This window comes from Mustelus asterias, chromosome 10 (genome assembly GCF_964213995.1).
Source record: "Mustelus asterias chromosome 10, sMusAst1.hap1.1, whole genome shotgun sequence".
NCBI classification, from domain to species: domain Eukaryota; kingdom Metazoa; phylum Chordata; class Chondrichthyes; order Carcharhiniformes; family Triakidae; genus Mustelus; species Mustelus asterias.
Genome location: NC_135810.1, coordinates 76392507 through 76410391, shown reverse-complemented (window position 1 = coordinate 76410391; position 17885 = coordinate 76392507). Strand labels below are relative to the sequence as shown.

Here is a 17885-nt window from a genome sequence, read left to right as displayed (position 1 = left end):
CTGCTATTCCACAATCCAAGAATTAAGCCGGATCTTTTACCCCCATAGATGAATGAAGTGAAAAGTGTGCAGACCTCAGTGGCACTAATGCTGTGCACCAGACTTCAGTGGGATGTAAACAAATACACAGACTGATTAATAGCTTGTCACTTTATTTGTTGATTTGTGAATTATTTATATCTGTTTAATAATTCATAATTGATAACTTTATAAACGATAGTTCAAACCAAAATAGGAGGCCGAGAGACTCAAAACATGATCAATGTCCTTGTGCTTGGTGCACCTTTCCTCTGTGGCTTCTGTTGACGCTCAGTATTGGAAAACACAGGCTGATCCTATCACAAGGACCGGATGTTATATTTTGAACCATACTAATAAGATTCGGCAATGATAATTAATTCAGGACATTGCATGTGTGTGGCATTTTAGAATGTCTTTTTCCAAACTGATGTTAAGAATTGAACTTTTATGCATTCCATTATTGAAATGATTAAGGCCCGAAGGTAATTTGTTTTCTTACTGTGCTAATTGTTTAAAGTAATTGGGTAATTCAATGCTGTTTGGGATTACCTTACATTAAAGAACGTTCCAGAATTCAAATACAGGAGAAACAAAAATCAATCACTCCAGCAGATTGTAATACCCACCACATCTGCATATAAATTCACTGCACAGGTACCTATTGTTTGGATGCCATAAATACGGCACAGAACGTATAAAACTTTATTTATTTGAACTTTAACGTTGGTTTCTCATTATCTTTTAAAGACTTTTACATTATCTGCTCTTTTACTTGTATTAAATTGAAATTTGTTACTCAGTAGAAGTCAGACTGGTGAATTTTACTGTCTGGTGATGTGTTCAGCACTGTTCCAGCTTTGTTAACTTCATTAATTGCTTCAGATACAATTCCTCACAGATACGAAACCTAACAAGTTTGATCAGAAATGTGCACTGCCACTACCACATTTTTCTCATTGAACTCATCTATTATATATTTTGAATAATACAAGTTATTATACCTAAAAACAATTGTATAAAAACATACATCTTTGTCCATGACTCAAACTACAGTACAAGGTAAACATGGAAGACTATAGCCAGAGGCAAATTCTGCACCTGGTGAAAGCCTACTGAAGCAGTGTGAAATTTTAGAGGCAATCTGCTCTTTGACCTTGCTAAATTTGAGTTCGGTTTTTCTGCTGTAGGGAAAAGACAATCATTATGCTTTGAGGATTTAATGACCTTTATGCTAATCATTCAGACTGAGATGTGAACCTTTTCTAATTATTTGTTGTGAAGTGGGCAAAATATATTTAAGAGTAAGATTAATTGCTGAAATATACAAAATTACTCATTAGTATCATTCAAAAATTACCAAAACAACAAAAATACATTTTCATCAGTGTAGCAGAAAACTATTAGCGATTGTGTTGGTGATTAGTAAAACTTCTAATAATTAGTTACTGTTGCTACACTTTTTTTTTCTTCATTCCAAATCTAAGCAAAACTCAAACCTAATCATAAAATTCCAATATAGCAAGTACTTTCCATTCAGTCTTATTTTGTGGAATTTCTAGCCCAGTCACTGACTTAACCATTTAATCTTGATACAAGTCCATTCATCTGCTTCAATTATAATACCACTCAGTGCATTGAAGGCAGTCAATCTATTACCATCATTCACAGATCTCAGTTTAATGCATGTTAGAAAGACTAATGTTTCATTCATAAATATTTTCTGGTAATAGATCATTTTTGCCCCCCCCCCCCCCCCCGCCCCCCGCCAAACATAGGCAGTTCCCCCCCCCCGCCCCCGCCAAACATAGGCAGTTTTGACCATCTTACATTCTGAATATGTGAATAAATCAAATTATTCTAAATTTGTCATGTTGTTATAAATCCTAATCTAAATCCCAACTATTGACAAATTAAAGATGTTTTAGCCAGGGCTCTGTAGGATTGGATTGGTCGCAACAAAGTGAGCTGAAGCTGTGAAATAGTTAAGACACATTCCGTTTTTACTGTCCAGTTAACTGAAAGCATCGGAAATCTGTCCTCCTCTGAGGTAGGGCTTCAGGTAGAATTTTGAAATGATTCGTAATACAACATACCATAACTTTTCAATGTAACTTGTAATGTGGTAAATCACAAATGTTCACTATGAGCAGTTTTACTGTAGCTATACTCAGATATTACACTAGTATATGGTAGGGATTTATTCACCCTGACACAAAGCAAGCTCAAGTACTGAAGTATTTATTGTATTTTAATAAAGTTAAAACTAATATTCGTCATGATCATGACGTAAAATTCAAAAATTCTGCTGCCTCAGAACTGCAACATTCCACTCCACCAAACCTCCACCCCACCCCCCCGAGAAAACTTCAAAAATGCACGCTACATGTCTCCAGCATATCACACCTGGAGCCACTACCAGATTGTGCTTTAAATTCCATTCAGCAGTTCATAATATGTATTGTTCCAACATAGAGCTAAAAGGTCACTATTATACATAAGGAAAATTAAGCCGATGTTCTTGGTTGCCTTACAGTTCTTCTAGTTCAACTACTCCAATAAATGAACATGTACAACAAGCCAAAGGGCTTTTTATTGCAAATTTAATTCATTTCTCTAGACAACTGTGAAATTTGCCATTGACATTAGTCATTACCCCAAGGCGAACTAAAAGATGATCTCAGTTAATAAATGATCCTTAACAAGGAACACTTCTATCTGCTGTGATAATGGCACAGGCACATTTTATTAATGCAGGCTAGCTTCCTGCCAGAATCATAGGATTCTCAACTATTTGGTGTCTGCTTGTTTCCTGTTCCCACTCGTGATATTAATAATTATGCAGTGGGATAATTAGCAACCGAAAGAGTCATTCCTACCAGCTTGCAGCTCGATTTTTGTTTAGCATGTTAACCTTCTGGGAGCAGAAATGACAAGCTCAGTGAAATAACCATCACAGGTTGAACTTACAGTGTCCAAAAAGGTTAACTATCCATGGCATCCCTTGCCTTAAGTAACCAAGTCAGATATATGACGATGATAGAATTCTATAGTTAAAACCTAATAATTTATCAATTTAGGTTTGAATCATAAAATGTCAATGATATTTACATTCACATCCAATTGCTTTCTAATTGTTCAGAAGGATTTTAAGTATTGACTTGAACTGGAAATTATCTAGATTATTTTGTTTTACATTTCAAGCATAGTCCATACTAAAGGAAAAAAATGTCAATAATATTTACATCCACCTCCAATTGATTTCTATTTGTTCAGAAGGATTTTTAAAAGTATGACATAAACTAGCAATCAATTATCTAATTACTTTTACATTTCAAGTATAATCCACAATAAAGGTTAAAAAAACCCATAAAAGTTGCAAGCAAATAATGAGATTGTGTGCTTGTACACTCACTTCTTAGCAAAAAAAATATCAAACCTGTAAAAGAAGCAGAGATACTTTATATGTATGCTTCCCTTTTTATTCCCCTATTCATACTTCCAACTTCTTAAAGTAACAGTGTACAAAATAAAGGGGACAGCTGTTTCATTTTATTGAGAATGTGAGCCCACATGAATTGCATCTGAATAATTGTCACCATTTCCCCAAACACTAAAAGAAGCACCGTGCATTTATCTTCAAGGGAATTAACCAGACTGGTTTCATATCTATCTTTTTTTAAAGAGAAATACATTTCAAATGTCATGCACATTCGCTTGCAATTGCTAGAGTACTTGTTCAATTATTGAGACGAGTAGTGTGATAAAGGAAACATTTGACGGCATGCAGAAAAATACTAAACTTGAAACCTGTTATTTTTTTTGTTTTTAAATAACCTAAACTGTGCAAGTATCTTTCTTCGCCCCTCAATGTCTCTTTTCACTGCAGTGGCTTTGGTGGCACTGCTAACTGCATGAAATACCTTTCATCTGCAAATTATTACCACAATCACACTGATAAAAAAAAACACACAGAAATTCGTTAAGTGTTATACAATAGTGAAAACAGTTGCACTGACCGGCAGGACGTACTCTAACCCATTCCTTTTAGCCACGTCTCTGGCTACGTCCTCTCCCTCGTCTATCTCAATGGTATAGTAGTTGAGAGGACCAGCAGTCTCCTCCCCTCTAGTGGTTAGCAACGCACTTTGCAAGAAACAGAGGGAATAGAATAAGACGACGGGTCTTCCAAAGGCCATGAATCTAAATCAGAAAATGGGAAGAAAGTCAGAGAACACTTATCACGAGTCATACATGAAAATCTTGCCCGAACTGACATTGGTGACAGGAACTTAATCAACACTACGCTGTACTGCGCTGCATTTAGATGTTATGGATTAACATTAACAACTTGTCTCAGCCTGTCTGTGGCAAAAATATTGGTTGTTAAAGGTTGCATTTACAATAATCAGGTTTTTGCTGGCGGAATATTTCGGAAAACAACACATCACAAAGTAGAATGTAACTCCACATTATTAAATTCTATTTGTGCCAAACCATGAGTTTGGGAAATGAACCCCAGATGAAAGTCTTGGTTTGAAGCGATGGTATGCTTAATGCTACTTTCAAAAATATATTTATTCACATTTTTATTACCAGAGATGTCTCTGGAAAAATATGGGGGTGGGATATCATCCATCACTGCAGGGTAAAGGGTAATTTCTCAGTAATTTAAAAATTATGTCTTTCTAGAATTCCAGGTCATGTTAAAGTGCTTACTTTTAAATAAAATTTGCCATAGGTTTGAACAAATGCAAGCCTTGTTTTTAAACAAACTGATAATTTATTAGAATCTAACCATTCCCAAATAGTCCACAAATATGCATTCCCAAGACTTACACAGCTCTCTGATTTCCTGCATTTTCTTTCCTTCACAGCATAGATGCAAAGATTGGATAGAGTATCCTGCATTGTACAAGCATAGGAAGCTTTACAGAACAGGAGCTATTTATATAAAATAGGGTTCACTGTCATTGCAGAATTGTGGCAATTACTGTCCAATTCTTTTTTAGGAAGAGTTACATACGAATTAGGAACAGGAGGCCACTCCAGCCTGCTCAGTCATTCAATAAGATCACAGCTGATCTGATTCTAAACACAACCCCACATTCCTGCCTACTCCTGCTAACCTTTTACCCTCATGTTAATCAATAAACTATCTAACTCTGCTTTACAAATATTCAAAAACTCTGCTTCCACTTCCCTTTGAGGAAGAATTCCAAAGACCCTATGCCCTCTGAGAGAAAACACCTGTCTTAAGTGGATGACCTCTTGTTTTTAAACAGTGACCCCCTAGTTCTAGGTTCTTCCACAAGAGGGAACATCCTTTCCACATCCACCCTGGCAAGTGGCATCAGGATCAGTTGAGTTCATGTTAGAGTCTCACTTTTGGCTGAGCACATTTATCCAATGAGTGGACAGAATGGGCAGACCCCGTTTGATCCTTTGATCTGTGTCGAGAAGCAGGAGGGACATTGCAATTGGCCTTAATACCTCAGAGTTTTGTTGGGGAAATTGCCTAGGATTTATGACTGTCATGCAGTGTTGGATAATATGATTAGGTATGAGGAGAGGAAATTTGCCAGGGCTTCTTCCATATTCCCTGCGTGCCTTCAGCGAAAGAGCCTGGAAAACGGGAGTAACTGTGATGAAATCTAGGCTGAATAGTCGAATGAAGTGCCAATGTTTGTCTAATGGTTTAATGGCTGCTTGAAGGAAATATAAGAGAGCGATTGATACCCATGGTGTTATCTCCCAGAAGCAGTTAATTCTTCAAGGTGGTGGAATGAAAAGAAAGTCAAAAAGATCCTGGTCGCAAAACTCTGCTCTGTCATGCCCGTATATTCACCACAACTTGTGCTGTTGCCAAGAACAAAATGGCACCAGCATCTCACACACATGCACTCTCACGGTGTGGGTTGCACCAGATGCCATTTTGGGTGGGTCAGTAGCCCAGGCGCATGGAACCTGCTCTGGAAGTGTGCAGAGTAGACAATATGGACAAAACTCAGGTCATACTGGTTAGATTGCAGCTGTGACATTTTCAGTGACACAGAGAGCATCTTAACCTCACACAGCTGACATACTCAGCAGCAGGAAGGAATCCCCAGCAGTGCTATTTAAAGGGATAGCAACTCGCCTCAGGGCCGTTGCTGAATTATTTCCACTGGCAGCTGCTAAGTGAGTGGAGGTGATTCGTGGTTTCCACTATTGTGCAATGTTGGTGAAGTTTATCGGCAATGACGTGGCACTTGTGAAGACTTTAGTTCTCACTCAAAGTGTAGAATCTTCCCGTCCCACTCACCACAGGAATCGTAGCGGGCGGGACATAGATCATGCAAAGGTCCATTAATCTCGTATGGGATTTTCCGGTTTTGGGGCAAGTGCGGCTGGAAAATATGGCCCCAAGGATTCTGCTCAGGCCATTTGGTCTCAGTCAGGGGTGTTGTAGTTTCCATTTCTCTTGCTCTGCAAGAAGATAGAGAGATTCCACAGAGGAGAACAAGGAGAACAGAGTGTAAGGATCTCAACAGGAGGCCCTGACCATCAGAGATCTCAGGGAGCATTTGTCATATTTCAAGCCAAGTCAGAAACAGCGTGTTTTTATCAGGGAGGTGACTGATGCACAGTTTGCAAAAAGAGGAGAATGCATTGCCTTTCGAAAAGAAGGAGAGTGTACACGTGGCTTCACCAGGACAGCAGACCTCTTCATGGTGCACAGTGCCATTGACTGCACACATGTCAAATCTAAATTCAGATATGTACCGTAACTGCAAAGGGTGCAAATTTCTGAATATCCAGTTGATTTGTGACCAAACTCAATACATCATGCAAGTCAATGTCCAATGATCCTGAGGTGTTTTGACCTGGAAGATAACATGAGGATGACTCCATCTGTGAAAGAGACTAGAGCCATATCACCCACTTTAAGAATAAGAGCTCTACTATTTAAGACAAGGATGAGGAGAAACAATGCCACCTTTATTCTGTGTCAGTCCATTTTACCATCAGCATCTGAACTACCACAAAAATCCCAGAGGATGACTATTGGAGAACAGTAGTTATGTGCTGATTACCCAGCTCATGATTTTGGTACTCAACCCAGACACAGGTCACATGCCTCCCTATATCTAAGGTCAGGTTGTCTAATAGGAAACCATTGTTGTGATAAATCAACTCTTCTGCTGCTTGGATTGCTCTGGAGGGGTCCTACGTACTCTCCAGACTAAGAGTCGTGATTCATCAAGCTCTTGTGCATCCTGACAGTCTCACCATTATGAGAGCACATCCCCTGCCACCCGATATATAGTGAGCAGCAGAAGGGGAAGAGGATGAAGGGACAAGGAAACCCATAGAATCATAGAAACCCTACAGTGCAGAAACAGGCCATTTGGCCCATCAAGTCTGCACCGACCACAATCCCACCCAGGCCCTACTCCCATATCCCTACACATTTACCCGCTAATCCCTCTAACCTACGCATCTCAGGACACTAAGGGGCAATTTCAGCACGGCCAATCAACCTAACCCGCACATCTTTGGTCTGTGGGAGGAAACCGGAGCACCCGGAGGAAACCCACGCAGACACGAGGAGAACGTGCAAACTCCACACAGACAGTGACCCAAGCCGGGAATCGAACCCAGGTCCCTGGAGCTGTGAAGCAGCAGTGCTAACCACTGTGCTACCGGGCCGCCCATACATTAGAGGGGAGGTGATGGCCTAGCGTATTATCGCTAAACTATTAATTCAGAAACTCAGCTAATGTTCTGGGGACCCGGTTTCAAATCCCACCACAGCAGATGGTGGAATTGGAATTCAATAAAAAATATCTGGAATTAAGAATCTACTGATGATCCTGAAACCATTGTCAATTGTCAGAAAAATCCATCTGATTCACTAATGTCCTTTAGGGAAGGAAATCTGCCATCCTTACCTGGTCTGGCCTACACGTGAGTCAAGAGCCACAGCAATGTGGTTGACTCTTAACTGCCCTCTTAGGACAAGTAAGGATGGGCAATAAATGCTGGCCAGCCAGTGATGATGTGGAGATGCTGGCGTTGGACTGGGGTAAACACAGTAAAAGTTTTAACAACACCAGGTTAAAGTCCAACAGGTTTATTTGGTAGCAAATGCCATTAGTTTTCAGAGCACTGCTCCTTCGTCAGATGGAGCCAGTGATGCCCATGTTCCATGAATGAATAAACAAGTTCATTGCTTTCTGGTCAGGCCGTCTGTAATTGGCTTATCCAACTTTGTACCAGTGAACACAACTTAATTCCCTATTCAACAATAATCCCACATTTTACCACCGCTATACTAGAAACCATTGCACTGTCCTCTTGGCCAAGGAGGTTTACTCAACTCATTCCTGGGATGAGGGACTTATGAAGACAGGTTGAACAGGTCGGGTCGGTACCCATTGGAGTTTAGAAGAATGAGAGGTGATCTTACTGAAACATATAATATCCCAAGGGGATTTGATAGGGAAGAGACTACAAACAAGGGACACTGGATAAGAGCTCTACCGTTGAAGATGAAGATGAGAAGAATTTTTTTGTGTTGTTAGTGTGTAGAATTCTCTTCCCCAGAAAGCAGTGGAGGCTGGATCATTGCATATATTCAGAGAAGGCTACAACAACTTTTTGATAGACAAGGGAGGCACGGTAGCACAGTGGTTAGCACTGCTGCTTCACAGCTCCAGGGTCCCGGGTTCGATTCCCGGCTCGGGTCGCTGTCTGTGTGGAGTTTGCACATTCTCCTCGTGTCTGCGTGGGTTTCCTCCGGGTTCTCCGGTTTCCTCCCACAGTCCAAAGATGTGCAGGTTAGGTTGATTGGCCAGGTTAAAAATTGCCCCTTAGAGTCCTGAGATGCATAGGTTAGAGGGATTAGCGGGTAAATATGTGGGGATAGGGCCTGGGTGGGATTATGGTCGGTGCAGACTCTATGGGCCGAACGGCCTCCTTCTGCACTGTAGGGTTTCTATGAAGGGAGGCAAGGGTTATGGGGGGGCAGACGAAAAAGTGGATTTGAGACAGAACCAGATAAGCCATTATCTTAATCAATGGCAAAGCAGATTCAAAGGGCTGAATGGCCGACTGCTGCTTCTAAGTCCTACGTTCCTATGTTACAGTGCTGAAATTAAAGGCACCACAAAACAAGCATTTCAGATCAACATTACCAAACTAATTCAAATTTCATACAAAATAACTTCATCATTCTTGTGCATTTCCTTTGCATCTCTCTTCCATTTGACTGTTCTAGTCCTACCCCGGTTGCTGCAGCATGGCTGCCGGAAGGCTGCTGACATTCAGTCAGGGAGACTGCAGGTGGCTTTGCAGAATGTCCCCAGTGCAGTTCTGGCTCGAGAAGGTTGCACGGACAGCTGCAGTCTGGGCTGGCTGGCTGGTAGACAGCAACAAGGGCATTGCTGGAGCGGCAGTGCTAAGAAGATCAGTGCTGTCACCCAGAGTGGACAGCAGGTTTGTGTTGCATGGAGCCATTGTCACTCTCTTGGGGTAGTTCACAGCAATCTTGGTAATCTGCTAAAGGACAGCTTACTGGGGGAGCTGTGAGACACTTGCAGCTCCTTTAGGCACTCTATCTGCTGCCATGATGGTAGTAGTCTGAAGCTGCATGGGATTAAACTGCACTTAGAAACACAGAAACGAGAAGCAGGAGTAGGCCATTCAGCCCTTCAAGTCTGCTCCATCATTCATTTTGATCATGGCTGATCAGCAAATTCAATATCCTGATCCCCCCTTCCCCCATATCCCTTGATCCCTTTAGCCCCAAAAGCTGTATCTAATTTCTTCTTAAAATCAAACAACGTTTTGGCCTCAACTACTTCCTGTGGTAGTAAATTCCACACATTCATCATCCTCTGGGTGAAGAAATTTCTCCTCATCTCAGTTCTAACAGGTTTACCCCTTATCTTCAAACTATGACCCCTAGTTCTGGACTCCCCCACCATTGGGAACATTTTTTTCTGAATCTACCATATCTAACTCTGTTAGAATTTTATAAGTTTCTATGAGATGCCCTCTCACTCTTTTAAACTCCAGTGAATATAATCCTAACCAACTTAGTCTCTCCTCATATGACAGACCTGCCGTCCCAGGAATCAGCCTGGTAAACCTTCGCTGTACTCCATCTGTGGCAAGGACATCCTTCCTCAGATAAGGTCACCAAAACTACACATAGTACTCCAGGTGTGGCCTCACCAACGCCCTATACAATTGCAGTAAAACATCCCTATCACTATACTCAAATCCTTTCGCTGTGAAGGCCAACATACCATTTGCCTTCTTTACTGCCTGCTGTATCTGCACACTTACTTTCAGCTACTGATGCACAAGGACACCAAAGTCTCACTGAGCATCCATCTTTCTCAATTTATACCCATTCAAGAAATAATCTGTCTTCCTGTCATTGTTGCCAAAGTGTTTAACCCCACATTATACTGCATCTGACATGCATATGCCCACACACTCAGCTTGTCCAAATCATGCTGAAGCATCTCTGCATTCTCCTCACAGCTCACCCTTTCATCCAACTTTGTATCATCTGCAAATTTGGAAAAAATACATTTAGTTCCCTCTTCCAAATCATTAGCATATAATGTGAACAGTTGAGGTCCTTGCACAGATCCCTGCAGAAGCCCACTAGTCACTGACTTACATGACTTCAATCTGAACTTTAATGCTCTCAGACTTCTGTGACTTCTGATTATATTGCCATGGAAGTTGAGACACTGGCCCTCTGATGCTGCACCATGACTGGCTCTGCAAGTGTTGATGTGGAGATGCCGGCATTGGACTGGGGTAAGCACAGTAAGAAGTCTCACAACACCAGGTTAAAGTCCAACAGGTTTATTTGGCAGCACTCGCTTTTGGAGCCCCAAGCCCCTTCTTCACGTGAGTGAGGACTCATGTTCATAAATAGGGCATATAAAGACAAGGCGGCCTTCATGACACACGACAACGCAGAATCGCTGAGCAGAGATCTATAGCCAAGTTCCACACACATGAGGACGGCCTCAACCGGGATCTTGGGTTCATCGCACACTATCTGTAACCCCCACGTCTTGTCTGGGCTTGCAAAATCTCACTAACTGTCCTGGCTGGAGACAGTACACATCTCTTTAACCTGTGCTTAACCCTCTCTCCACTCACATTGTCTGTACCTTTAAGACTTGAGTACCTATAAAGACTCACACTCCACCCATTATCTTGTAAATTAATTTGTGTCTTTATATGCCCTGTTTGTGAACATGAGTCCTTACTCACCTGAAGAAAGGCCTTGGGGCTCCAAAAGCTAGTGCTGCCAAATAAACCTGTTGGACATTAACCTGGTGTTGTGAGACTTCTTACTCTGCAAGTGTTCCCATGGAGTTGACCACCATTCTCATACTGGAAAGGATGAACTCCAGACTCTGTACAAAGCCATGTCCTCCATGCTCCCTGATAGTAACTGAACACTCGGGGAGCTTGGTGAATGACTAGACCAATACAGAAGGTTCAGAGAGCTAGGAGGTGTTAAGGATTTAGAGGAGTATACGGGATGTAGGAAGGAGCTTAAGAAGGAAATTAGGAGAGCGAGAAGGGGTCATGAGAAGGCCTTGGCGGGTAAGATTAAGGAGAATCCCAAGGCTTTCTACAAATATGTCAAGAGTAAAAGGATGAGATGTGAAGGCATAGGACCCTTAAAAGGTGAAGGGGGAAAAGTTTGTGCGGAACCGTTAGAAATGGCGGAGCTGCTTAATGAATACTTTACCTCGGTATTCACGGTGGAAAGGGATCTGGGTGGTTGTACTGCTGGTTTGCGGTGGACAGAAAGGATCGAGCATGTGGACATAAAGAAAGAGGATGTGTTGGAACTATTGAATGGCATCAAGGTTGGTAAGTCGCCGGGACCGGATGGGATGTACCCCAGGTTACTGTGGGAGGCGAGGGAGGAGATTGCGGAGCCTTTGGCGATGATCTTTGCATCGTCGATGGAGACGGGAGAGGTTCTGGAGGATTGGAGGATTGCAGATGTGGTCCCTATATTCAAGAAAGGGAACAGGGACAGCCCGGGAAATTACCGACCGGTGAGTCTAACCTCAGTGGTTGGTAAGTTGATGGAGAGGATCCTGAGAGACAGGATTTATGATCATCTAGAGAAGTTTAGTATGATCAAAAGTAGTCAGCACGGCTTTGTCAAGGGCAGGTCGTGCCTTACGAGCCTGGTTGAGTTCTTTGAAAATGTGACCAAACACATTGACGAAGGAAGAGCGGTGGATGTGGTCTATATGGACTTCAGCAAGGCGTTCGATAAGGTCCCCCGTGCAAGACTTCTTGAGAAAGTGAGAGGGCATGGGATCCAAGGGGCTGTTGCCTTGTGGATCCAGAACTGGCTTGCCTGCAGAAGGCAGAGAGTGGCTGTGGAGGGGTCTTTCTCTGCATGGAGGTCAGTGACCAGTGGAGTGCCCCAGGGATCTGTTCTGGGACCCTTGCTGTTTGTCATTTTCATAAATGACCTGGATGAGGAAGTGGAGGGATGGGTTGGTAAGTTTGCTGACGACACCAAGGTAGGTGGTGTTGTGGATAGTTTGGAGGGATGTCAGAAGTTGCAGCGAGACATAGATAGAATGCAAGACTGGGCGGAGAAGTGGCAGATGGACTTCAACCCGGATAAGTGTGTGGTGATCCATTTTGGCAGATCCAATGGGATGAAGCAGCAGTATAATATGAAGGGTACCATTCTTAGCAGTGTAGAGGATCAGAAGGACCTTGGGGTCCGGGTCCATAGGACTCTTAAATCGGCCTCGCAGGTGGAGGATGCGGTCAAGAAGGCGTACGGCGTACTGGCCTTCATTAATCGAGGGATTGAGTTTAGGAGTCGGGAGATAATGCTGCAGCTTTATAGGACCCTGGTTAGACCCCACTTGGAGTACTGCGCGCAGTTCTGGTCACCTCATTACAGGAAAGATGTTGAAGCCATTGAAAGGGTGCAGAGGAGATTTACAAGGATGTTGCCTGGATTGGGGGGCATGCCTTATGAGGATAGGTTGAGGGAGCTTGGTCTCTTCTCCCTGGAGAGACAAAGGATGAGAGGTGACCTGATAGAGGTTTACAAGATGTTGAGAGGTCTGGATAGGGTAGACTCTCAGAGGCTATTTCCAAGGGCTGAAATGGTTGCTACGAGAGGACACAGGTTTAAGGTGCTGGGGGGTAGGTACAGAGGAGATGTCAGGGGTAAGTTTTTCACTCAGAGGGTGGTGGGTGAGTGGAATCGGCTGACGTCGGTGGTGGTGGAGGCAAACTCGTTGGGGTCTTTTAAGAGACTTCTGGATGAGTACATGGGATTTAATGGGATTGAGGGCTATAGATAGGCCTAGAGGTGGGGATGTGATCGGCGCAACTTGTGGGCCGAAGGGCCTGTTTGTGCTGTGGCTTTCTATGTTCTATGTTCTAATAGTCTATCTTCTTAACCAATGAAATTGGAAGAAACAGAATTAATGGTGGAAGGGTTTTAAGAGAGAAAAAAAAGTAAAATTGAAACAAGTTAGAAACCTCTGAGAACAATTTACTCCCCGCAATAGGGCGACTCTGCAATTCTAATTGTTCCCTTTCGTGTTTCTAAGTTTGAGTGACATTCCAGTAACATATATCCCATCATTAAAAATATCCTTACACCACAAAATATCAATCCTAATTTTCTGCAGCGAATTTAATTGACTTTTACAGCAGAAATGCAGTGATTTCTTGATGCGTGTAGGAAGGTCGACAGTGAGCTCTGCTTTTCACAAAGCTAACAGTGGAGCATGCAAATCTTTCAGCAATTTGTGGTGAATTGTGTCTTATGAGCTATCTCTGCCTTGCCACTGATTTCTGAATTATTTGCACACTAATAAAGGAGTGCACCTTTAACTCACTGTTATTCTATCAACAAATTCTGGCCCTTTAGGATCTCTTAGGGTACGCCTCAACCTTCACTTTTGTAGATAAAAGACCAAGTTCACTATTCCCTCCAGTTCCTGATAATCACTCAGCTCTGGTAACCTTTTTATGCTCTTATAAAGACTGTGTAATGAAAGTATATGATTGCATCTCAGTGTAAATGAGTAAACTTCATATTTTTCTTTATCAATGATTTGAAGCTGGATTACTTTCAAACTGAGTGCCTGAATAGAGTTTGCATAAATGAGACCATCAACACTAATTAGATTCTGATATTTAGCGAATAGCAATTTTACAACTGACCATTATAAATGAACAATGAACGGTATCGGCAAAGGTTTATGATGGAAACCCTCAACCTATGGCTCAGATGTACAATATTCATATCAACTGTGAAAGGACAGGCAGTAAAATGAAAAGGCTAAATCTCAGGTCGTATTAGATACAAAAGTCAGCACTAGCAGTACTAAAAATTTACTTTATTTTTGGCTAAAAAATGTGGAAGGACACACTCCTTGAGAATGTTTAATTTACAATGTAACTACTGTTCTGTTACAAGTTGTACCTGTTCAATTACTCTCCTGGGCTTCAAGGGTCGAATAGGCACCCACAATACACCCATAACAGTAAAATTGTCTGTTTTGTCATTTTTATTTCTTATGAATTGGCTGGTAATATCATAAATGCCAAGCCAATGAGGGAGACAAACTTGATAATACTGTAGCTGCAATTTTAGAAATAGGCAAACTGTACTTCGAGATGGGAGGAATGCTGCGTCGAAATTTTTCATGTTTGTCACTTCATTTGGTTTCCATCTTCAAGGTTTGCAGTACAATGCATTATATGCTTAGGTGTCAACAACAGAAGTTGATAGCCTGCAGAGAATGCATTGAATCTACACTGTTTATCAATCGGAAGGCAACTTGCTTGCTGAGACATGACCTCTTCCTAATAATTTTAGAGACTGCAGGGCTGGTTCTTGAGTGGTGGGTTCAGGTCCCATATCAGAGACTTGAGTACAAATTCTAGGAGCAGTATATGAGGAGCTACAATGTCGGTGATGCATCCTTTTGCTTACCCTCTCACGTGAACATTAACGATCCTGTGGCATTAGTATGAAGAAGAGAAAGGGAGTTCTTCTCAGTGTCCTGGTCAACATTTATCCCCAAATAAAATTCACTCAATGATATTATTTGGTCATTATCATATTGTGCTTGTGGGATTTTGCCATGCATAAATTGGTTGCTGCATTTTGTACATTATAACAGTGACTAAACTTCAAAAGTTCTTCACTGAACAGGCTTACATCTTTATTTATCTGACTTCTTCCATGTCCACAGGATGTCCCAAAGCTCTTTACAACCAATGAAATACTTATTAACTTTTTGTTTGAGACATTTTGAGATTGTACATGGCATGGTATAAATGCAAGGCGTTCTTTCCTTTTAGAGCATTACGATCTAAATGGCACACAGGTTGCTACTCTAGGGCACCAGCCCCTTTCACTTCCACTCCTGCAAAAACAAAATACTGTAGATGCTGGAAATCTGAAATTGAAAAGGTCAATAATCACACGATTGTAAAAATCACATAAGCTGCTATGAAAACAAAAAGGTCTTCTAAAAGTCTTCACAGATAAGCACCAAGGCTATGAGTCTGAGAAAATTCATTAAATCAGACATCCGGAACTAGAAAAAGCGAGTGTCATACCGACACTGGCAGAAGCTGGGACAATAATAACTTGAAACAATAATGCATAAAGTCTTCATGCTGATTGGATATTATAATTAATCAAGTGTAAGGTGATTGTGGTAGGTTTTAATATTTGAATGATGTAACCTTAATTATTAACTGAGTGGATAGAGATAACTCCTAAAATGTGATTGATATATGCTATATACTTGTAATTGAATTTGAAACTATAATTGCTTGTGTATTTCTGAATTCTGCACTCTGGATAGTTACAGACTGCGACTTTTCAGGGACTGAGCTATATAGTTTGATTAAAACAGCTGTTTAAGAGAACTCAGTGACTTGGTCTGGTTACTTGAAAGGTAAAGTTGTGATTAATTAAAAGGCTGACATCAAAGCCCGCAACAGAAATTAAAACAGAAAATGTTGGAAATACTGAGCAAGTCAGGCAGTATCATCAGGAGAAAGAACCAGAGTTAACAGCCTGGATTATTCTGGTGAAGTAACAACACTCGCTGCTGACATTAAAGGAAGCTGCCCACAAAGATTTAACAATTTCTATGCCACAGATTTCCATTTTTCTGTTCTCCAGGCATGTAATAGCATTGATGTCAGCAAGAAGGATGAACAGCCAATTGCATTGAAGTATTCTCACTGACAGCAAACCAGGCAGTTAAGGGTAGTAAATCCTCTTACTTTAAACTTCAAATTTAAGATGACAAAACAAATGATTATGATTAAAATAGAAATTAAACTGAAAATAAATGTTGAAAAAAAAAACAATCTCATCATAATGTCGAAATGTGATGTTCCACAAATATTAAGTTAGCTTTTCAGAGCTAGTGAGGATATTCATCAGTAATCATGAACTTAGTGCAGTGCTAAAAATCCAGGTAGGCATCTTTTAACAAGAAATTTTACAGCAAGGCAAACAGTAAATGAATGGAGGTTTTCATCAGTTCAGAAATTTCCCATTGATTGCAATCTGGCGAGGACCTCAATGGTACATCCTTAGGATATGCGTGACATCACAAAGAACAATGGAGCTTTGCATGGTTCCTGTCCCATCACAAACAACAACTTTTGGATTTCTGTTGACAGTTTAGCTATCATTACCACTGTAAAGTTTCAAGCCAATTCCCTTTGCCAAATCTGACGAATGTTCATCGACCTGAAAGGTTGAGAGAGGTGGATACTCAACAAGACCTTGGAGTCCTCGTGCATCAGTCACTGAAAGTAAGTGCGCAGGTACAGCAGGCAGTAAAGAAGGCAAATGGTATGTTGGCCTTCATAGTGAGAGGATTTGAGTATAGGAATAGGAATGTTTTGCTGCAATTGCATAGGGTGTTGGTGAGGGTGAGGGGCGGATGGGGGGTGAAGAAGAGTACCAGTTTGAATGAAGGGACAGATACTGGGGCGGCACGGTGGCACAGTGGTTAGCACTGCTGCCTCACAGCACCAGGGACACGGGTTCAATTCTCAGCTTTGGTCATTGCCTGTGTGGTGTCTGCACATTCCCCATGTGTCTACGTGGGTTTCCTCCAGGTGTTCTGGTTTCCTCCCACAGTCCGAAAGACATGCTGGTTGGGTGCATTGGCCATGCTAAATTCTCCCTCAGTGTACCCGAACAGGCACCGGAGTGTGGCGGCTAGGGGATTTTCACAGTGACTTCATTGCACTGTTAATGTAAGCTTACTTGTGATTAATAAATAAACTTTAACTATTTTTTAACTTTAAACTGTGAGGTTGTATTGAACCAGCAGAGCGAGAGAAGAATTGCTGTGATTTGGGTATTCTGGAGGAAGATAAAGTGATGTGACCCTTTTCTCTGTGGTTTCTCCTGATCTCCTATTTTAACTCCCTGGTTAGCAATTACATAATTTATCTGGGAGAGCCAAAGACCTCTTATCCTAGTCACCCTGAAAGATGGGGGGAATTATTAGTTGACAATCCAAATGTCACTTCTTTTTCAGAGTAAAATCTCACTGTTCCCACTGTGAGATTTATTTCTTGAATATTATAGACAGAAATCTCATGTGAACCGGGTTCTCCGGTTTCCTCCCACAGTCCAAAGATGTGCGGGTTAGGTTGATTGGCCAGGTTAAAAATTGCCCCTTAGAGTCCTGGGATGTGTAGGTTAGAGGGATGAGCAGGTAAATATGTGGGGGTAGGGCCTGGGTGGGATTGTGGTCGGTGCAGACTCGATGGGCCGAATGGCCTCCTTCTGCACTGTA

At 41.7% G+C, this 17885-nt stretch overlaps 1 protein-coding gene across 1 annotated transcript in view; it reads right to left on the bottom strand.

Moving 5' to 3' along the window:
• LOC144499693 (PC3-like endoprotease variant B) overlaps nt 1-17885 on the bottom strand; it is a 532138-nt gene that overhangs the window by 443853 nt on the left and 70400 nt on the right. The window contains exon 2 of the mRNA XM_078221972.1: nt 4038-4221. Within this exon, the coding sequence (XP_078078098.1) occupies nt 4038-4217 (180 nt within the window). The 5' untranslated portion in view covers nt 4218-4221. The remainder of the gene's footprint in view (nt 1-4037; nt 4222-17885) is intronic.